At 38.9% G+C, this 22,806-nt stretch overlaps 1 protein-coding gene across 2 annotated transcripts in view; it reads right to left on the bottom strand.

The window, feature by feature from the left end:
- LAMA1 (laminin subunit alpha 1) overlaps positions 1 to 22,806 on the bottom strand; it is a 99,197-nt gene that overhangs the window by 72,904 nt on the left and 3,487 nt on the right. Inside the window, exons 1-3 of one of the 2 annotated variants that reach the window (XM_061356330.1) lie at positions 21,752 to 21,942; positions 5,806 to 5,976; positions 5,312 to 5,424 (exon numbers count right to left, since the gene is read on the bottom strand). In XM_061356330.1, coding sequence (XP_061212314.1) covers positions 5,312 to 5,424; positions 5,806 to 5,896 — 204 coding nt within the window. In that variant the 5' untranslated portion in view covers positions 5,897 to 5,976; positions 21,752 to 21,942. Of the gene's footprint in view, positions 1 to 5,311; positions 5,425 to 5,805; positions 5,977 to 21,751; positions 21,943 to 22,806 lie in introns of those variants that run through there. The other variant, XM_061356331.1, reaches the window with a different exon arrangement.

Below are 22,806 nucleotides of genomic sequence, written 5' to 3'. Positions count from 1 at the left end.
GAGTACTTGAGCCCCAGACTCCACAAGTAAAAAATTAAAGGGAAAGATGAGTTCAAACACATTCCCCCACCCCCCTATATTTCAGAAATATTTAACCTATTGAGAATAGAGGTACCAACTGCTACTTCAAATCTACACCCCAGTTCAAATCCAAACTCTACCTGACATTGAAAAAAACAGAGAGAAGGATATGATTTTAGGACCTCAGGATCACGTTTAGTGTCCTACTGCATACCTTACTGAAATCACACTGGCATAACATAAACCACGTAATGCAGAAGACCAAAAAATTAACAGCTCTGGAGGAATGCAAGGCTCTTGGCAGACTGGTTCCTGAAGTTTTATAAATTCAGCTAAATCTTTCCTTAAAGATGAGTGCAGAAAGGGAATCTAAAAAACAGCTGTTTGTCAAAACAGCATGACAAGCCTTGCAGCGAAAATGTTTATTACAACTAACTCCACATTTTAAGTGGAACTGCAAAATCCATTCTGTTCAGTGCTGTGAATACATACAAACCTGGTTACCAGAAAAGCCTCTTTTTCTCAGATTTTTACAGTCCAAAAAGTCTAAATTTAATCTGTGCAAACTCTCAGAGTAGAAGACTACATGAAGGGAGGAAAAGGACCTGGGGAGTGCCAGTCAACAGCAGCTGAACATGAGCCAGTGGTGTGGCCAGGAGGCCAAGAAGGCCAATAGCAGGTGGCCAACAGGACTAGGGAAGTAATAACCTTCCTGTACTTGACACAGGTGATGCTGTGCCTAAAATCCTGTGTTCAGTTCTGGCCCCTCAGTACAAGAAAGACATTGAGGTGCTAGAATGTGTCAAAAGAAGGGCAACAAACCTAGTGAAGGATCTAGAGAACAAGTTTCATGAGACAGGGCCCCTACAACTAGGTGAAAAGAGGTTGCAGTGGGTGGGTGCTGGTCTTTTCTCCCAGGTTAACAAGTAATAGCACAAGAAGAAACAGCCTCAAGTTGCACCAGGGTAGGTTTAGATTGGATATTAAGAAAAATTTCTCTTCCAAAAGGGCTGTCAAGTATTGGAACAGGCTGCCCAGGGTAGTGGTGGAGTTACTATCCCTGGAGGTATTTAAAATATACGTAGAAGTGGCACATAGGGACATGGTTTAGTGGTGGACTTAGCATTGCTAAGGAAGTGGCTGGATTCGATGATCCAAAGGTCTTTTCTACCCTAAACGACTCAATGGTATTCTGAGTATCAGCCTATACTGTTCACAGAAATACCTTCTTAAAGGACAAAGATGGCTCCAGGTTCTTAACAGAGACTGTGAGGCCTAGCAATTCTGTGTGACACTTTGCTCTGAGGAGTCTGTGATATTAAAAGTGTAAAATAAACTAAATCCAGTAGACTTTCTAAATTACATTCTAAATTACATCTCCTAAATTACATTCTATTTGATATTGATTCATTATTTGCAACTGTTGTTTTGGAATAGAATAAAAACTATTTTACTTAAGAACTGCATTGTAAGAATGTACAGATGAGCACCCTGAATCTTGCACCATCAGTTTTGCAAAGCCACAAAAAGCTTTTAAGTAAACTTGCCACATACAATAAATTAGCATTGGTTCAGTGAAGTCAACAGAATAATATCTTTTTATATCAGCAAAAAAATTGTCCTCAGAGAAATACCTTCTTGCCAACTGATTTCAAGATAAAAGCTCTGTACACATCATATTAAGATATTTACATTCTTTTCCACTCTTTAATAGCAGAAACTACAAATTGGTCTTACATCAGCCCCCAAGTGGTAATCCAGTACTCATGAAATATTCATGATCTATGAATTAATCAGGATTGGGGGTATTTTCTCAACTTGATATTACGGGTCTTCCAAGAAGATATTGATATTATGGGTCTTGCTTTATAATTCAAAAACTTTGTAATATACAAACTTGTGCCTTTCTGCTATGCCTAATACAAAATATCCTCAAATATCTTTAGATGTCTAATGCATGGTCATAAAACTGAGGAAAGTGTTCTTCATTTAATGGTGTGACAGAGAAATACTTCACATCTGGCCCAAGCATGCTGCTGACCCTTATAATAGGCAGCATTCATTTCAATTCATTGAAATTTCACAAACTAGCTGTCCAGAGGAGTCAAACCCAGGCAAAGTTGCTGGTTTTATCTAAAATTTTGTTTCTGTAGAATTGCCAGCCTAGGAAGCTCAAAGTCATAACTAAAATCTTGGTATCAATATTACACTTCATTGCTAAAGCACTCTTTCCCCAGTTCTGGACCTCTGCCATATGTTTAATGGAAGGTGAAGGGCAGGCAAGACTATCATACATCTGGGTCGTGGAAAAACTGAAGAGTATCAGAATACATGTACCTAGCTGTTATGATCCATGTGAGCTAAAAAACCATGATGTACCCACTGACTACCCTTAAAAAACGATTAGCATTAGTTATCAACAGCACAGACCCTGCAAAGGAAAAAGATCTAAACAGCAATTTCAATACTGATTTTATTAGCCCTCTTTTCTTAATAAGACTGCATTGAACTGCTCTTCAATCAGCTGTTTTTAGAATAAATAAACTAAGTGCAAGGTAGACTATTAGGTGAAAGAATATCCGCTACTCCCTTCAACTCTGAGCAGAGAGATGAATGCAGTCAAATACAGGACACAGACTGTGGTCAGAACTTCGCCTAGGGTAAAGTGGATTGAAGCCAATTTTCACCAGGGAATCTTCCTCATACCTGCCAGCCAAGGCTATGTTCAGCATTTACCAACCTGACTGCTTGGATTATATCTCTAAACTGTACATTGGTAACAATCTCAAGAAAAAAATCCATACCCATACCTCTTACTGCTAGACCTTCCACTTAAAAAAACATAAATAATGACCAGATGGTCATTCTTCACATCGCAAAAGGGTGAGAACATATTCTATACTGTGGTAAGGAAAGTTAAAGGACATTTACTTTGATACATTACTTGACAAGAGTACTTGGCGAGCACAAAGCTTGAACTGTATAAAAAAGTACCAATGCTAAAGATATACTGCAACATACAGATACTGACTTTCAGGAATGCTTTTAAAGATCCTAAGAGAGAATTTTAACTCATTCTCAAGCAAATTTATGAAGGAATCAGTTACTAAAATCACTGAGGTTTTTCAAACTCTTTTTGTGTTTTCTTTGCTTGTGCTGACTTGCTTAAAGCAATCACACCAAGTCAGCTCTAATAACTCATTGACTTCAAGCGATCTCTATTAACCAAATCCTTTCTCACAGAGCAGTAATTTACATTCAGTTTGCATAGCCTTAGATGCCTTCTCTCTCTCAAACTCTCCAAGGAAAACACAGAAGAAAGGCCCCTTGGGGGAAACTTTTCAAATCGAATTAGTGAAACTGAGCGTGGGTCAGGAGAGGGAAGATATGTATTTGGTGAAATATCAACAGCATTAAAGCTGTTCAGCTGGTCTGTTTCCAAAGTAGAAAATGTTCTATGAGGAAAGAACACTAAGGCATTCCCTCCTCCTTCATTTTTCCTTCCTGTTTGTCCATTTACAAACCAAACACAAAGGCAAATCTTCAAACAACAAGAAAGTCCTATCCAAACCTGTTACTGACAAAAGAAACCCGGTGATTATTTTCCTGACAGTTCTGCTTTCTAATTAAAGAGCAAACTAGACACTTGTTTAACCTACACTTCATTTTAAAACATCAAAGTTCACCTTTCTGTTTTAATCTTTAAAATAACTTTCATGCAAGGTCTACAGATCTTGCAAAAGCTTGTTACCAACTGTACACTCAAGTATGCATTTCTTAGTAGCAAAGCTTCTTCCAGAGTTTGGAAGCATCCCTTAATTAATAATGGATTGTTGATTTTCAAACAGCTTAGGTGAATGCACAGACCTGTTCAAAGCAAAACAACAAGCAAAATCCAAGAAACATACCTGCTCTTCAGAAATTACTTTGTCTTTTCTTGGAGCAGGGTAGGAGGCAGACTTCTGATTCTTCCATATTTAACAGACAAACTAGTAACTTAGCAAATGCTCTGTCCAGTTTATTAGACTCCTGCCTAAGAATGATGAATCTCTCCAAGCTTTGCCATAAAGTGCCAAAAAGAGGAAACAAATTCTGCCCAGACAGTTACAGCTTCCCAAGGGTCAGAAATCACTCTTTTTAGAGACATAATCCATAGCAACTCAGAACAACTGTTAGCAGAAGAGTTCATAGAAGATATAACATAAAACATTTCTTTCCAGGGCTCCTTCCTACAAGATGGTGGTCGCAGTCAGAAGAGAAGCACAGAAACCAACAAAACAACTTTTCCTTCAGCAACACTAACTTTGCCCCATTGCATGCGTATTTCACTTTCTAGTCCTGAAGAATATCTCTCAACTGAGGAAAGTTTGTGTTTCCAGGGTTCTGGAGATCCTGCAATTGAACTTGCTGATATTTTACACTTCAGTCTGACTATTACATTGCATTAACAGGTTTACAGATTTAATGTAAATATGCAAAATACTGAGCAATTTAAACAGAAGAGTTTAACTTGAGATCTACCGTAAGATAACTGATGTGAATACAATAATCCTCTAGTCACCTTTCTCTCTTCCTCTAAAACTAGTATCTGAGCTACAATACCTATGGATCTAGAGTTCATATTTGGAAGCATGTTGTTCTGTTTTCTTACAGTAAACATCAAAAATTTCTACCATGTCCTACTCCAAATCATTTCCTTTTTTACTAAGAAACTGTACAGCAATCAGGTGACAGATTGATAATAAACAGAAAACAGATTAATAAATTGATTGATTAATAAACAGAAACAGACACATCCTCACATATAAAATCTGTGCTTATGACAGTACCCTGAAAATAGTGCTTGCTGTTTGAAAATCAGCCTTTGATACACAGTTTCAAGTAATCTGCATGAAATCAAAAGTGGGGGAAAAAATATTCAAGGAATGTTGGGGAAAATACAGTAAGGTCAGGTAGAAGAAGGTTATCAAGACAAAAGGAAAGCCTGTATAAGCACTCCCATCCACACATATACAGTTGTTACTGTGCCACAAACTACAACAAACTGTGACCTATATGCTTACAAACATAATCACTTCCACTCCAGTCTGATAGGAAGGAATGAAATCTCCAAGATGCTCTAGAACAATAATTGACAACTCAGTTAAACTCGGTTCATGTTAGCTTTAGCCATGTGCTACTAAATGATTAATTGCTAAATAACCCATAATATAAACACAGGAAAATGTAATCAATTGCATTGGCTTATATCCTACATAAAATAAATGATGCTTACCTAAATATTACTCACCTGTCTTAAATCCAAGGTGATAGTGACCCAGTGGTATTGCCTCCCGTTCTGAATGCTTGGACTTTGCCACCAGTTATTGGTACCATCGATTGCACTGGAAATTGGGTGCTGTTCTGTTTTAAGGCAAAAAAAAAATAAAAAAAAATGAACATCTCTTGAAAACACATGTCGCTGCATTTTTGCCAAACCAGCACATTTATTTCACACAGAGCACAGTTTCTTCCTGTCATAAACAAGTAAAAACTGAAAATTACTCCCTGACAAAAAAGCTGTCATTGGACTCTGGAGTGTTTAACAGTGATTAAGATGTTCAAGCCTACTTGTCAGCCCTTTGCTCAAAGGTAGCTTCACTCACGTAGGTAGACAGGCTAAAAGTAAAAAGTACTTGACCCTAATACACCCTGCATTCATAGGGAAGGGTCAAAAAGAATGACAGAAACCAAAAAAACCAAAAGAACAAACAAACAAACAAAGCCCAAACACATGAAACTTGCCTTTGGGATTGGCACTGTGGTGGTCGCAGACGCGGCACTGGGCGTTGCGCAGGGGCCGCCCTGGGACATGCTCCACCAGTTTGCAGAACATCTCTGGTCCCTTCTCCCCACAGGTAGCATTGGTGGATATGTGAGCATTGCTGGCCAGGTTCAAGATGGCGGGGAACAGGCCTGGAAAGAAGTAACAGTTATCAGACACACCATAAGGCAAGCATAATAGAGACATGGGTATGAGAAAAGCCTCTGACGGTTTCATAACAAACTTCTAGCTTACAGTCAGAGATACAGAAAAATTCAATGAAAACAATTAATTTTGTGAAAATATTATCACGCTGCACTGACACCAGCGCATCAGTCATTGTACACCTGGGGTGCTGCAGCACTGTCTGTCCCTGCCTACAGCCCAGTTTCAGCTTCCCAGGGCTCCTCTCACCCTGCCTATGGCTCCATTTCAGCCTCCACAGGGCCATCAACCCCTGCCCAAGCAATATTGCAGCAAAACTAGCCTCCAGCTCCCCAAAGCCCAGCCATGGAGTCTGTCAAGCTGTGATCAGCCAGGGGCCCACATCCCAACCCTGTTACAGCCTGTCCCCAGTGACCCCAGCTGCCCTGCTCCTGGATGGGGTGGTGCCATTGGTACTGGTTGTGCTGCCTTGACAGACCCTACAGAGAGTCCCCATGGCCCTCAAAGAGTGCCTGGTCCTCATGGCTGAAATATGACTGCGATAACCTTATTTCACTCCAACTTTGGATGCTTTATTGCTGAAGAACACAAGAGTTAATTAGCAAATTAACTCTTCCAGCTACTAAACCTTCTCTTCACATTGATCAAAACCAGGAGGACAACTGGCCCACTGCCAGAAGCAAGGAGGAACTGTATAGCACGCACTTGGCTAGTGTAGAAAATAGCGTTTAACAGGAGCTCTCCACAGCAGCAATACGGCCGCCCTGAACAACACACTCTGGGCTCACAAGTTTTAAGGACTGCACTTCAAACTTTTGCTCCAGGCTTTTCTGCAGCCTGTGTAAAGTCTAAGGGCTTTTTTGCTTGCCACTTATTAATCTTTACACAAACACTTTACTGTAGCTAAAGTGCACTGCAGTTAAAGTGTTCCTGTGCAGTGGAATAATGAAACAACAGACTAAGCATTTCAAGATTACTGCTACCAGACCGGGAATCCTTAGTATTTTATAAAAGGAATAAAGTTGTACTTTGGCTTGAAATCTACTCACAAAATTTAAAGACTACTGCACGCCACAGAAAGAAGGACAGCTTTTCAGAAACACTGTTATCAGTTTCCAGCCTTTTGTCCTGAGCTAAAAACTTTTATTTCTTGCATGTTTATGGTATAACAGAGATATTCCATTTTGACTCAGAAGCAATTCCAAAAAGAAACTACAGTGGGAAAAGAGAGTCCTGTCTTTAGAGATTAAACACAATGGGCTGAAATCAAAGCTAGAGCCTCGGTATGGCATATTAATAGTGCTGCAAGAATTGCTACTGTTGCAAATTGTGAAGTATTTTCTTCTGTTAAAAGAAATACTGTGGAAAAAAAAAATCCAGTCATATTTGTGAAAATATATGCCTTTTCACTACTAAAGCTATATTAATTATTTTGCTTCATTAATCTAAAACATGCATCAATAAGATTTTATTATCAACATTTTTCTTTTCTTAAAAAGTCTCTGAACATAGAGGGCTCATCTCAACAGCTCAACTAGATGTTTATCTCAACAAGGCAACATTAAATATTCCTTTCAATTGTCTTTGTCTGCCCAGTAATTGCATTACACTGGAAATCCTGGATAAAAGTTTTAGTGTTATTGAAACCTTGACTTCAGCTATTGAAAATGTGGACGAATACTAACCCTCTGCACCAGAGTATGAATAACTGTGTGTTTTCAATTTGCTATACTCAGAACATAAAGGAGATGGAGTTGGGTTTTTTGTTGGTTTGGGATTTTTTTTTGTTTTGAATTCATTTCCAGACCTGGTCAGATGCCTTGTTCTCATTATACCCAAATTTGATTCAGATGAGGATGCTGAAGACATCCTGTTGGCCACTTTGGTGAGGCTCTTCTGACACGCTTTCTGCACAGTCTTCTCTTACCTGATGCAGTACGGGTGCACTATTGCTCCAGACCTAAAGCTGAAAGCAAAGTAGAAATGCTGCCCTCCATTTTTCTAATGGACAATAAAGCTCAGTGGTTGAAGACAGTGTCCTTTTTTTTACATTATTCTTTAATGATATAAAAATCTTCTTTATTCAATATTCACTACTCTTCATGCAGGGGTCTATTAGCTGGTCTTCAGAGCTTCCCATTACTTCCCAGGTCATTCATTACCCTCACTCATGTTACACAGCAGCCCTGACATTACTTTCCAGAGTCATTTGTTACAGTGACTTAATTTGCCTACAATAACCTTCAGTCAATGGACTTGTGCCAAAGGAACAGCAAAGCTCTGAAGAAAAAGTGCTGATGACAAGTGCTGTGCTGCCCAAGCTTCATTCCAATACCCCAAGCTCAAGTCACCATAGCATTCACCCTGGACTCAGCCCTTTTGTCTGCTCAACATCAAGGATCTCACTGACTTCTAGTATATTTGTCAACTGAAAATAAAGTGAAAAAGTGTATGGCAACATTAAAGTCTCATGATGAGTTTTCTGGGTCTCACAGAAATAAGAAGAATGAATGCTTCAACCCATCTGAGCTGCACTAAAGTTTTGCCCCAGGATCCAAATAAAAACACCAGGCACTGGATATGCTTTTTATGGCTCCCTAAAGGAAGAAGACAAACCTCAGTTTGCTTTCACTTGGGAGGGGATGCAGTATACCTTTAACCAACTCCTGCAGGGTATAAACACTCATTCACTACTGCCCATAGTGCTTTAGCTAAGGACCTCAATACTGTGGAGGTGCCAGCAGGTGCCCACATATATCAATATATAGATGATATCCTAACTGGGGGAGACAAGAGGGATGTGGACCTGCTTGAGCGAGTCTAGAGGAGAGCCATAAGGTGATCAGAAGGCTGGAGCATCTCTCCTATAATGACATGCTGGAGAAAACAGGGATCAGGGGAAACCTTATAGCAGCCTTCCAACACCTAAGTGGGGTGAATTCTGGAGAGGGACTTTCTGCAAGGGCACATACAAATAGGACAAGGTGAAACAGATTTAAACTGAAGCGGGGGATTTAGATCAGACATTAGGAAGAAATTCTTTGAGCTCAACGAGACACTGGAACAGGTTGCCCAAAGAAGTTGTTTACGGTTTGCCACCTAAAGTAAAACACAAATGATTGATCAAATTTTATTTATCATACTAATTCCCACTAGAAAGGAAGGCAAGTGCTACATACAAATTCCTCACTGTTTTACTGCAGAGCTGTCAGGCTCCGTTATAACATTAGACAATCATATTTTTGAACTAGCCTTGAGAGATCTCCATATGCATGCCAATAGATCCATATGGATTTGACAAAATTCAGTAGTAGACTTCTCAGCTTGCTAATCTGGTTTGGTTGACTATATCCTATTTGTTAAAATACCTTGCAGTCAGCTTTGCATATAGGTACTTGCTACTTCATCTTTTCACCATCAAGCCCATCTTTGTTTGGGAATAACCGTTCAGCACTTTAGAAGAGGCTACAGTGGTCCTGAGAAAAGCTGGAAGAACTTTCAAATTCAACTCATTTACTTCTAACTGCTGCCCAGGTCTTTGTAAGGAAAACTCTTGATTTTTTTCACGCTACTGCGCTACCCATTTTCCACAAACCAGAGAACCTCACACCATCCAATACTAGAAAACAAGTAGTGTATAGATGCTAATTTGACATTAAGAAAGAATAACAGATGAACCATGCAGCCTACACTTCTCTGGGAATTATACTACCTGAAACCAGGGTCTGCAGAAGTCCTCACAAGCTCCTTGTTGCAGATGTAAGTACCATCACCTTCCCTGGAGACTCAATTTAATTCTTTGTGGTTTTATAAATTTTGATTTTGTTACAGATCTAGACTACCAAGCACCCCGGAAGTTTTTACAGAGAAGAATTTTGAGGATTTGGAACATCTCCAATCTTCTGGCAACTCCAATTGTGACCAATGCATATCTGTTGATACATTCTGGATACATGTGATTTACTGCACATGAGTAGATTAGTTCCATAGTATTTGCACAGTGGATCTGACGTGTCCTAGACATCTGACTGTGTCTAGCTCGTGTGTTGTGTTTGTTTGTTTTGTTGTGGTTTGTTGGTGGTGGTTGTGTGTTTTGTTTTTGTTTTTTTTTTTTTTGTTTGGTTTGGTGTCTGTATAGCTAGATCTGAATGAAACCCCAGTTCCATTGCTGACTAATATTTGGGGTTTTTTTCACTCAGGAAATTAGTATTATTTAACCTGTGTTCTGTTTCAGGTGGAAAGAAAGTGGATTTGTCCATTTTGGAAAAATCCACACACTGCCTGTGTTGTTTACCATGCTTGACTGTATGGATTCTCACAATGTGACTGACAGGGTAAAACTGTACTTCTTCACTTTTTACAGTGGCACATGGAGAGAGAGGCACCAGAATAACAATCAGAGATGATTAAATTAATTTTGTTACAAACACAGTTGCACAAACAGAAGGATACCTATGAGCGTTCTGCTTTACACAGGCTTCCTTGTGTCAGGAAATATGGTCACTAAACTCAATAAAGATGATGAAACTTTTTGCTATCCTGATTAACACATTGAGGATGGCAGAACTTACAGGAAGGCCACATTTAAGACAGCTTCCCTTTGAATTCAGTTTTGTTAATCTGCCTGATATCACCTGAAAGCTGAATTAAGAAGAGTGGTGTTTGTTGAGGTTCTTTTTAAGAAATCAGAAGACAAAAACGACGGGGAATGAAGGCAAAAGATTATCTGAAGCAAGCAAAGAACTGAGTCCAGAAGATGACATAATATTTCCTGGATTGTTCGTCAGTGTATGCAATGAAGACTCCCAACTAGACTTCAGTGAGCAGCTCTTAAGGGCATTCAGCAAAGCAACAGCTTGATTTTTCTCCAAGTATTTTGGGTTTTCTGTGCTGAGCATAATAAAGCAGTAATCTGCAAGTGAACAAAGTAGATGTGACTTAAAAACCATAAAGAGCTGATGTGTGTAGTAACAATAAGCTTTTTGTGTAATTTCTCAGAACACAGAAATACTTGAAGGGGTCTACTCTCATTTGCAAGTTAGCATTTTTAAAAATGTTAAAGCAATCAGTGGTTCATAACAAGCAGGCAATGTTGAAGATTGCTTACAAGCAATAAATTCTCCATTTACTGAAAACATTTATAGAGGACACAGTGACAGTTGTTCAGAAGAGTTTGATGCACTTCTGGAAAACAAAGTGGTAAGGACAAAATGTAATAGAATGTCACAGAGTATTAGAATGTCTAAAGTATGTAATAGTATTATACTCCAGAAGTAGAGGTCACATTTTTTTATAACAATCTCAGACAGTTTTCAATACCACAGATTTGATTTAGTTTTTCTGTCTTATTCAAGTTTTGAATTAAATGAGTTTACTAAATAAAAGCCCTGGAACTATCCACCTTGGGTTCAGATTCCTTGCCTGCTCAATAGATTTACCCTTATTATATTCTACTAGCAAATGTCCCTCAATGTCCCCTTAAACCTTTCTGTACACTTCCATCACAGTACTATCCTGTAATCATGAGAAAGAGAGGTTGATTTCCATTAAACAAAAGGGCTGAAATCGCTAACTTCTAATTGCAGGGATTAAGGCACTTATTCCTGGTTCTTAGTCAGCAAGAAATCTGGGGTGTAACATTCAACATGCCTTATAATCCATTTTGTGGAAAGCTTGCCTAAAAACATGCATTAGCTGCAGCATTGATGCATTTGAAAAGCTGAAAGCTTCACTACAACTTAGACAATAGGCATAGTAGAAAGGCACTTCTTAGAAGTTAATTCAAAAACTGATCACTTGTTTTCCTGTAGCCCTGTGGAGAGGAGAATTTCTGCTAGCACAATACAAAGTTTACAGGAGCTAACTAATGGGTTTAGTTTTATTAGCAGAATCCCTGCAAATTTTAACTTGCTATGTTTAGATCAAACCACTTCAGGTTAAAATGAAACCTCACCACCATGATAGACCAATATCTTCTCCTAAAACCTGTTTCCTATTTCTTCCCATACTGTAGAGCAAAACTGACTAATCAGTGAATCATAGAAACGCTAGCTGGGGAAGATTATGTTTATTTAATTCAAACAGTTTTCCATACAAGAACATTCTAAGTTTGTCTGTTCTCAAGAGCTTTCAGTGAGGGTTATTCCTCAACATCCCTGACAAGTTACTCTGGCGTTTTATCAAGTTTAGTCCTCTTCGCTGCATGCATGATCTTTCATTATCTTGATTGCAGCTTTTGATTACCTGAAAGGCTGTTATCACACACCCTTTTTTCCAGACTAAGTAAATGACCCTTTCAATCTTTGCACAGTCGATCTTTCAGATCTCTCATACTTCTGAGCTCTTGGCAGTTTGCATCTCTCCAACAGTGCAGCTCCTCAGATCTCATCAGCACCAACTGGAGTAGACTAATTTCTTAAATTCTTGTCAGTTTTGTTAACACATCTGAGAATAAGTTTTACTTTCTTTTTGAGGTACTACAGTTCAGTTTGCTTTGTACACCAAGGTAAATAAAACACCATTTTCAGACTCCTACCTATCAGCCTCCTTCTCTTTCAGTCATGAAAGAGAATCATACACCACATCAGGCCCTGGGATGAGCTCAGGTTGTCTATAAAACAGATTACTGTGCAGCCATTTGCTGAACACTTATAAAGACTCACTTTCAGAACAATTTGCTGATTGTTTTACAGCTCTGATTCTGCCAAACTTTTGGAAATCACGCTTAAATAATCCAACTGGATACCAGAAGAAAAAAACAACAAAAAAATCCATTACAGCAGTCAATGTGACCCGAAATATTCTGCTTGAACCCTGCAAGCTGTTAGAGCACAAACAGGCTGGAGAAAACCAAACCCTTCCCCTTTCTCCATCCAAATGGCAAAGGGTTTCTCTGCCAAACATTTTCTGCTGTTGCTTATGTGCATTCAGCATTATTAATGAGAGCTGTGATGGTGACAGGGTACTGCAGCAACAGGCATTTTTCCCTGCTGTGGTCTGCTTGGGCTAGGTGATGTGCTAATTAACATTCAGTACTCAGAAATGTATTGGAAAGAAGTATAACACTGCAAATTAATAACATTCTGTTAAATTCTGACTGCATACATAGAAAGCAAAAGTTTGCTCACTCAGTAATGAGCATCAGCTGTACTATTTTCCCCCCACTAGTTTACTCCATGTAGTTTGTGAGGGTTAAAGAGCAAAAGTCTGGTATAACTAGCATGACTTCTTGAAAGTTTCAAACACCAGCATACAGCCAGGTTGCTAGCCAGAATGTAGCAGAGAATCTAAGCAAGGCAAAATGGTTTTTCCAGAAAACGGACAGAAAAACTGAACCCTAATAGGATTTTAAATTTCATAGTGTAAGGAGCAGAATGCTAAATGTAAAAGGAATGGAAAAGTAATCGAGGAAAATGTTACAAAACTAAGGGAGGAAAACATTACATGCCAAGTAAGGCTTAATTGCAAAATGCTAAGTTTCCCAATATGCAGTACTGGAAAGATAGAGAGTTGAAATTAGAGAATTCTCAAACTCACTGAAAAAAGTCTATAAAAAAAACCCCAGATTAAATGTTTAGCAAGAAAATAAGGTCAAACAATATATCTGTACAAGAAACTAAAGCTTGTGACCTCTGTTACATAGTAACCAACATCTTCTTACATAAAATATTAAGGTTTTTAATGCCACTAGTTTAGATACTAGTTAAATACTAGTTTAGACTGACTACTACTACTAAATCTAATCCTTTAGATTATGAAGCTGTTAATAAGTTAACTAATGCAAACTTTACAATGTCCTATCTTCTCAGTCCCTCTCATGCTCAGAGCTTGCAAATGTAGATGTAGAACTTATATAGACTATTTCACAACACATGTACTCAAATTGGAAGTAGAGAGGATAAGGACGCAAAGACACGGGTCAGTGAGCAAATGCTTAACGCTGAAGGAGTTTGAGCAAGTGGTTTTCAGTCCCATCCTGAGATTCCTAAAAATGAGCTACCTTGTTTCCCAGGAGTGCACCTCATCCTTGACAGCCTTCAGTACGATGTTTTAAAAGAAAACATTGGTAAATACAATAGGTTTAACAGCTCACATTACAGCTCTGAATGTGGTTTCTAGTAGTATGGCTCAGAGCTTCACAAATTTCAGGGATCTGAGGCAAAAAAAAACAGTTACAGTTCTTAGGGATAAAGAATATGAACATCAAAAAGTTTTATCAGAGCAATTTCTAATGCCTTCAATATTGGCAGTAACTTGCTGCTTTCTTTCAAACAGAACTAAGGGGCAGTCAGAAAAGAGAAGAAAACTAGCTTTCATGTTAGTTTTCAGCATCAGACAGCAAACTTTTTGATATAAAAGGTGGGTAATTTGTAAGCACTATCAAGCATTTTCAAAGCATAATCAATACTTCTTCCATCAAGTCATGTCTTGCAAGTACTGTTTTTTTGTATGGTGTTGGCCTGTTCAGGAATCTGCCTAGAAATTGTCACAGCATTTAAACCAAAGCAAAAGAGGCAAAAGTTGACAGATGGGCAGGCTGCCAGGGAACAACAAACTTGCTAGACCATGAAATTAGTTCTTTCTTGTTCACGCAAAGCTTTTTCCACATACTGAGGAATCTACAACACTGTGTTTGTTGTTTTGGGGGTTGTTATTTCTTTTAGCATTACACTAGCTTTTTTTTCCTGAAGTCACCTTTAATCCTGGGAATAATTTTCACCCAAACCCGAAGTAAATACAAGCCACAGCTACTAAATACTTCAGTGTCTTGTCAGCTTTGCTTACATGCATCCTAAGACACAGTATTAGCTTAGATCAATGTGACAGTAGTACTGACAGTGTGATTGGCATGTCGAAGACTAGGGACCTCAGTCATTTGTCATTCGTATGCTCTAGTATCAACAAGACAGAATATTTCTAGTCTTGTTAACATTGGGTCTAAAGCAGCCTTTTTCTACCCCTCCCACCTTTTACTATGAACTACCTCAATAGATGCTGTCCTGCACTTCTTTCTTATAACCTGTTTTCAAGCTGAGGCAACAGTCTTCCTTGTAAATGGAAATCTTGTCGGTGTTTAATCCAAATTAAATTTGCATTCATAAATGTGCAGCTTTAGGCTTCACACTGAATCATTTATTGTAATAAATAGAAATTTATGACCCAAGAGTGTATTAGCTTTCCCGATTCTGAATTTATATTTAGACTTGGCAAAGTCTAAGAGACCTGAGCTTGAGAAGAATTTTAAAGGTTTAGTGGTCCCAGTCACTTTTGTACTGTGACTCAGTATCACAACCAAACAAAATGTTACTACTTCTTTTCCCATGTAAACATAAAGGACCCCTTGAAACAGCTGGCTTCTTGTGATCATAAATGAAGCATTACAGTAAAAAGCTGCACTATAAAGGAACTCTGAAATGTATTTTTCACTTAGTTCATTTAAGCTTGTTATTCACCAGCCATATGCAAAAACAAAATTTATTTCGCTCTTTTTTCACTAACGCATTCAATATGAATGCATTATCTTAATATTATGAATTGCAGCTGCCTTAGATGAAGTTAAACTTCAATTTAAAATAAGTGGAATTTTGACATTAATGAACAAAAGCTATCTCAAGTAGAAGAGTTTTCGGCACTTCAGAACTACCAGCGCTCCTGTTTTACAAGGACATGGTTTTTTTCAGACATGGAAGAAAAATGTTTTCATTCCAGCAGGCACAAAACCATTACCCGGGCACATAAGATCTGTATCACTGCCAGATCTTCCTGGGTAGAAGGAAGCCCATTTCCTCCAGCATAAATGGAACTGAAAGGATTTGCAACTGTGAAGCACTTATCTCTACTGACAAGATTTTGCAATCTCTGATTTAAACGGTTAATTGGGAAATAACTTCTGTAGGGTTTGTTTTGGGTTGGGGTTTTGATTTTTTTCAGTTACAACCAGCTGTTCAGTGTGCTGCAGAACACATTCTGCTTTTTGCAAAAAAACCCCATATCTTGCTACTTTTTTCCTAGGTATTTTAGTCCAAGCAACAAAGTAAAACTCTAAACCACAACGCCTTCTTTACTTACATCTGCTGGTCTCCAGGCACACAGGTTAACAAATGTACAGGGCACATATTGCAACTGTTTTAAAAATATTAATAGCAAGTCACCTGTTGCACATTTTCTATGTTTCAAACCCCCCACCACATTCAAACCCTCGTTTTATTTACAGTAAATGTCTTCATGAAAATCAAAGGCATTTGTGTCACACAGGATAAATCCTGGAAGAAGTGTGGTTTTAAGGACACAAAAATAAAGAGGGCAAAATAACAACCAATATTACAAACTTTTTAAGAAGTTCTCTTCTGTACTACCATCAATGCTGGATAACTCAGCCAGCTACATGGAATTTTAATCAAGTGTCCTGAAAGTATTTTGCCTTTGGCCTGAAAACAAGAATGATGCATTTCAACCCAAAGGGCAATTTTTATAGAAATTTCTAAAAACCTGAAGACCATGACTGAGTGTTCAAGCAGTACCGTTTAAAAATCAGCAATGCTACACTGACACTAAAAAAAAGTTGCAAAGCATATTTTAGGTCCTACGCTGAAATACATATTTTTGCTGATTACTGTGGGAAATGCAGTGATCATATAGGTAGGGCTGCAGATTGGGCACCTTGTTTCTTGTTGTCCTTAAGGATAGAAAAGCTGAGGAAGACTGCTCAAGCTAGAGAGCGATTGTATCATCAGTTGGTGCTATGTGGTACACAGTAGTTCTTTGGGACAAATATCCTGACATCTTCCATGCCACTGCACATTGAGAAGCCCCTTCTTTCCCTACCACTACAGCAGGATTTCCAGCTTACCAGAGATACTCAAACTTGGATTTGTCCATTGCCACTATTAGCCATGGCAGTACAGCAATAGCAGGTCCTTATACCAAGAATCCACAGTAAAAAGTCTGAGCAACTTGACATGTCCCTGGAGCCAAAGATCAGTGTGGCAACCTCTGACCCATATTAAGATACACACTGAATACAGTTGTCCAATAGCAGTCATGCTTTGTACCTACTGCTTCATTGCTGCCTTCACACCATATACTATCACTCATCACATTGGAAAGATCTATTCTCCCTTAGTCATCATGCAATTAATCTTGAAGTTCCCTGCCCTGCTACATATATCCCCTTATTGTTTGCAAAGAGCAGCCTCCTCCACCTCACAGAAAACCTGTGCTGTACTCTGCAGAATCATTTCTTCAATTAGAAATGTCCTCATTACAGTATTAGCAAAAATGCAAGCAACTAAGCTGTCCCTTGTGTAACCACTCAAGTAGAGTGGTCATCCGTTTGACTCTAGTATTAGGATCCGCTGCAAGCCTTTAGCTATCATAAACTTGCTCTATACGATGCTGGCAGACATGCTGTAAACCTTCTTCAAGGAAGCTAAATTCAGATAAGGCTTGCAAGGCCTTATTCCTGTAAGTTTTAGCTTAAAATTCTGCTTACTTCTAAAGACCATTTCAGTAACAAGCTCACATTTTTACATTAGCAAAAAAAAATTATGGCTCCTAAAAGTCTGATCAACTTTTAGACAGATTAATTGTTAATATCCAAAAGAACCCTTAAAAATACTCAGGGTTGGTTGGTTTTGGTTGGTTGGGTTGGTGGGGTTTTTTTTATGTTAGATTTGCTTTCTATTTGTAAAAATGTTTTTCTTAGTTCTGCAAATGAGAAATATTACCCCATAAAAGCAAACTGGATTAGTCGGGCAATTAAATAAGGCCCTTGCCGAACCAATGCATTAGTTAGCAACTACTGAAGGAATAATTGAACAATTGCTGGTAGAGAAATTTAAATTTACAGCAATTCTCCCAGAGTGAGTGGAGTTTATTTGAGCCTTCATTTTCCCATACAGATTTTTATCTCTTTGGAATATTTTAAAGGTTTTTTTCTAGTAGAAGTAATTGAGTACATATTTTAGAGGCTTTTCAAGTTAGAGTAAATAAAAGGAATCCTAAAAATTTCAACAGCACGCATTTCACAACCCTAATTTAAACCAGGGTTTCCACAGATCCTGACTATTGAAAGGAATTTCACTTTAAGCTTCTGTTATCTAGCCCTTCTCAGCCAATAAAATAGAAACAATCTAATCATCAGAGGCATTAGCACACACTTATAAGCCTATCTTGCTGTTCCCTCTTACAACAGTGCAAGATAGGACACAAAAGGCAGAACTGCAAAGGCAAGTGAAATAAATGAATGGTGTGGCATGGAGAATAACAAAACACATATTACATATTCATGCATTTGAATGAGAAATTGCCTCTATGTTTGTAAGAGAAAACTAGACAAGAAAACACATTGGACTTCCTTATGCAGTTTTATTAGTAGCAAAGCACCTTCAGGAGCTGGTTTTCTCACTTCTGTAAAGCAACAACCAGAAATGGGGAGGGCATAATTTGATTAATCAGTTTCTCAAGCACAAGCCTACTGCTGGTGCTAGACTCAAATGGATTCAATCACTGTCTAGATATGCCCCGATGGATCTGGAATAGCCCTGAGAAGTCAGCAGTGACTGGCCAGGAGGAGAACTAGGTGCAGCCAGGCTCCCCAGCTTGACATCCTCCAGGCATCCAGCCTGCCCACCGCCTCGTGCCATGGCTGCAGAGCTCATTCAGCTGGTGCCCATGGATACAGAGTGAGGGGGACACCCTAGACCCTCCTCCAGACCTCCCTGGAAGTCAGCTCTCAGCCAAAATCAAACTGCACTGGAAGCACCAGTCACTACTAGCTTTTCTCCTCTCTGTCCCACACAAACATTTTACACGCTTCTTTGATCAGATGAGTTTTGTGACAGCAGGCAAAATGCCAGTTGTGCTTCCAGAAAACTGAATGAACTATCAATACGAACCTAAGCAAGCACCAGTCTGCATTTATGTTCAATGGTTGAATTCCAAGGTTTATTACGACTTGTGCCATTGATTTGTGAAGAGCTAGTAATTTGGTACTGAAAACTTCTGTTTCATCAGATCCACAAGAAAATAAAATCCAGTGATCAAATCAAAGCTATAGAAATTGGTTTTGTGAACTGTCCTCTCAACCTTTCAGCAAATTAAAGCTTATAGATATATGATAAAAGAATCAGTGGACATGGACCTATCTTTATGGTCATTTTGGAGCAAAACAGCAGTAAAAAACGTAGGAAGAGCAAAGGGAAAAATAAATATTCCACTTTGGGAAGACCATTTCTTAAACAGCTTTTTCACCTTTATTCTCATGCGGGAATTAAGAGAGCGGCTGGACCTCACTGCACAATAAGTGAGCTCACAGAAAGGAATTACATTCTGTTTGCAAAACAACTTTCAAATCTGAAACTTTAACCTAACAGAATTGGTTAGGGAATATCTCTGGTGGAGTTGATATTGTATTAAACGACAGTTAAGAAAAAAAATCATCAGAAGCTAACAAGTTAAAGACGATAAAACAGAAAGAATTGCTGAAGGCTGAAATCTACTCTGCCTACACAAAGCAGCAGTGGGATCTTCATGGCCTTGCCTCATAGGAAAAGCCCAGAAAAGACAAGACAAAAATACTCAGTCCATCAATCCCCACTAGCTGCTGCTTTCCACAGCCTGGAAGGTTGGACCACTTGTGGAAAGGGCTGTGGGTGAGACCGTCTGCCATGTATTCCACGCCCTTCCAACAGCCACCTGAGCTCACATGCTCACAGTGATTTTCCAGGGAGACCTTAAAACAGAATTAAAAAATAAATAAAAAAAATAAATTAAGAAAAACATCACTTTTTGGAGTAAAACCAAAGAATCCTATAAGTCCATTTTGCTCTGCTGGGAACACAAGGGAAAACTCAGGAATGGTAACTGCTGTTTCACAATCAGGAGGGGAAGTCTAAATTATGTTTACCTACCTTTCTTTGTAATGAGGATACTGAAGGCTTACACTTTGAAAGTATTTTTAGGCTTACACTTCTATGCTTTCTAATTTTTAGAGTGCTATTTATAGGTATTGTATCTACAAAATAAGTCCTCTGGTTTTCCTGTAAAATTGTGATGTATACAGCTTTTAATACTCAAAAAAATGGGTATAAAATAATTACATCTCAGGGAAAAAGCAGGTTTTTTCCCCTCTAAAAAACACAGAATGACTGAGAAATCATTAAAGCCCTTAAACAGAAGTAGCTAAAAAAGAATGAGCACAGCTATACCTAACCTTTTCCTCTGACCCACTTGCCTCAAATGTCAAAGTCAGGGAGAGCTGTACCTATATCCTAGTTCCCAGAGGCACTGTATACAGCCTCTGAGATATCATTCAAGTACCTAAAAACATATATAAATGGGAAGTTTGATTGATGTGCATATAAGGTTTATGCCAATTAACAAATCACAATTCCTGCAAGCTGACCTAACCAATCTCGTCTTGCAAAACTTCTCCAATGCACCATTCCTGCTTGGTCAGAAAGGAATACCTGAAGGACAGAAAAAATATGTATCTAGGAGAAGGCTGCAAACCCCACCTGAAGATCCTGTGTGAGACTGCTGTAAATACCAACAACTGATCAACACACACTGATAGTCCTGAATTTCCAGAGATGCATTTTCTAGGCCCTCAGGGAATGGAGAAAATATTTATGACAGACAATATTTTATTTTTATCTTAATCTTCAGTCTACTTAGAATGCTTTCATGGGATTTTTCTGTCACACTTTTGTACTCAGAAAAGATGAAATAGTTTGTGGCTTGCTGATGCTTTCTTTTAAATAAGGGGAAAAAAAAAATCAAAGCAGCTTTTAAACATAGGACTTTCTAATCAAGGCCAAGCACAGTGTTTTATCCACAGAACGTCCGCAATGTTCTCTGCAGACCATCAGAAAAACTGAATTTCCTCCTTGTTCTTTATTCCTCTCTCCCAGCCTCAAGTCTGACCCCAGTTAGCAAAGTGTGCACCTAGTTGAGATCCATTACCTTTTACATTACTCTTTTTACACTAGAGATTCATTTTAATACGATTGAGCTCCATTTCTATTTAATAAAAGTTTGAAAGTATATTTGTGCTGCTTTCTATGAATTTAGGGAACCTTGTCATTTTAACGCAGTGGTACCCCCAAAGTCAGCATTCCTGAGGATGTGCAACGTGGCCTTGGAGGTGACTTCATAGACAGCTCATCTAAAATTGATTTCTGTAGAGTACTATGTAGAATGAAATTCACTACAAAAAGGCCTCAGCAGCTAAAATGCATCAGAGAAAAGATAAACTCAGAATTACATCTCTTCTTCTACAAAGTTTTGCTGTGATGTGCAAAGTTCTGTAGCCCAACAGAGAGGTAGATGCTGCAGCTACGTGCTCCCAGATCCAGGCAGTGGAAAAGCTGAGAATGTATTCCCAGCAGGCACACACACATAATGCAACACAGGCATATACATATGCCCAGTCACAAAGATCAACAAAGACAGAACAGAAACACACAAATGCAACCACTAACAAGTCTCGTCCTGTTCACTCCTCCTGCTGATCAGGATGAAGGAAAGCAGAAAACATATATTCATGCAAAGATATATATGCAATGCAGATTCCTTCAGTAGCCTGACTTGGACTCTCAGTCTTGCCAGTAATTGCCCCTTCCTAGATGCCAAGATCTCTCCCGTTGCTGACACCTGCATATGTAAGCCCCTGATGCCTGTAGCCCCACTCCAGCCACTGGCTCATAGACTTCCTCATACACACCACCATCACCTCATCACACCCATCACACCAAAACACACTATGGATCCCTCTAGTTACTGGCCAGTATGTTCAGTCTGCCTCGCAGCTGGCCCTGATCTTCTAATCTCCAGTTGTCTGAGGCAGATACAAACATGCAGATGGCTCTCTTGGTTGGCTCCTAGATCCTGTGGTCTAGCCAGCAGTTGCCTTGGATCTCCTGTTCCCTCCAGTAGCTCATTTCTGTAGGCTCCTTACTAGGTTGCCCCACCTTGTTCCTCTGTGCTCCTTTGTGTGTGTGGATATGGAACTTATCACATAATCTAACAGGTTAAATAGAGCGTAGACAGTTAATAAATATCTTGTGGTTCTACTACTTAACCTGGATGAAGACACAAGGGGTGTATAGGTTCACTGTATCTGAGGTTTCTGACAGAGGGAAAAAGAACAAACTTAAGCCAAGTATACCATTCTGCCCAATTTTGCCAAAAATAAAAGGTTTTGGCTTACCACAATGTTAAGTGATTCTGCCTCAGACTCCCATCATATTTTTAACTCCTGCCTCACACTGCAGTTGCAAACAGCACTGCCTTGAAGTTTCCTACAAGTCTCAAGGTACTTTATGTTTCTGCTGCAGATTTCATGAAGAAAATGGTATTTAAGACTGATGGAAATAAGCTCTATTCAGGCCATTAGCATACACAAACCTGCAATACCGTAAAGTACCTATGGCATATATTTTTTTCATCTCATACAAAAAATATTTAGGAATGCAAAATACAGCTCATCTTGAAAGTGGAAGAAGACTTTCTTCAGAGTTTTATGGCCATCCAAATACATTCTAGAAGTCTGACTCAGTTTTGGAAGTGTCAGAGGAAACCATATCAATGTTCAGGACACCTTTGACTGTATAAGGCTGTAGCAAGACAACCAAGATCTACCTGCATAGACACATCACCTCTGAGGAACTAATTTGCCATCCTCAATTAGGCACTAAAAAGTCTTTCTCCACCAGGTGGGATGCACAGCCATCCTGCTGAGTGGTGCCAGGCTTGAGTGTACCACTAAAAATACAGCAGAGACGGGTACAATAAAAGTTCTTATCCTAAATTCAGAC

Source organism: Neopsephotus bourkii, unplaced genomic scaffold (genome assembly GCF_033783945.1).
Source record: "Neopsephotus bourkii isolate Nb327-2 ecotype Australia unplaced genomic scaffold, CSIRO-AGI_Nbou_v1 NB_846, whole genome shotgun sequence".
NCBI classification, from domain to species: Eukaryota; Metazoa; Chordata; class Aves; order Psittaciformes; family Psittacidae; genus Neopsephotus; species Neopsephotus bourkii.
The sequence above is the reverse complement of the archived record's forward strand: the minus strand, read 5'-3'. Positions and strand labels throughout refer to the sequence as shown.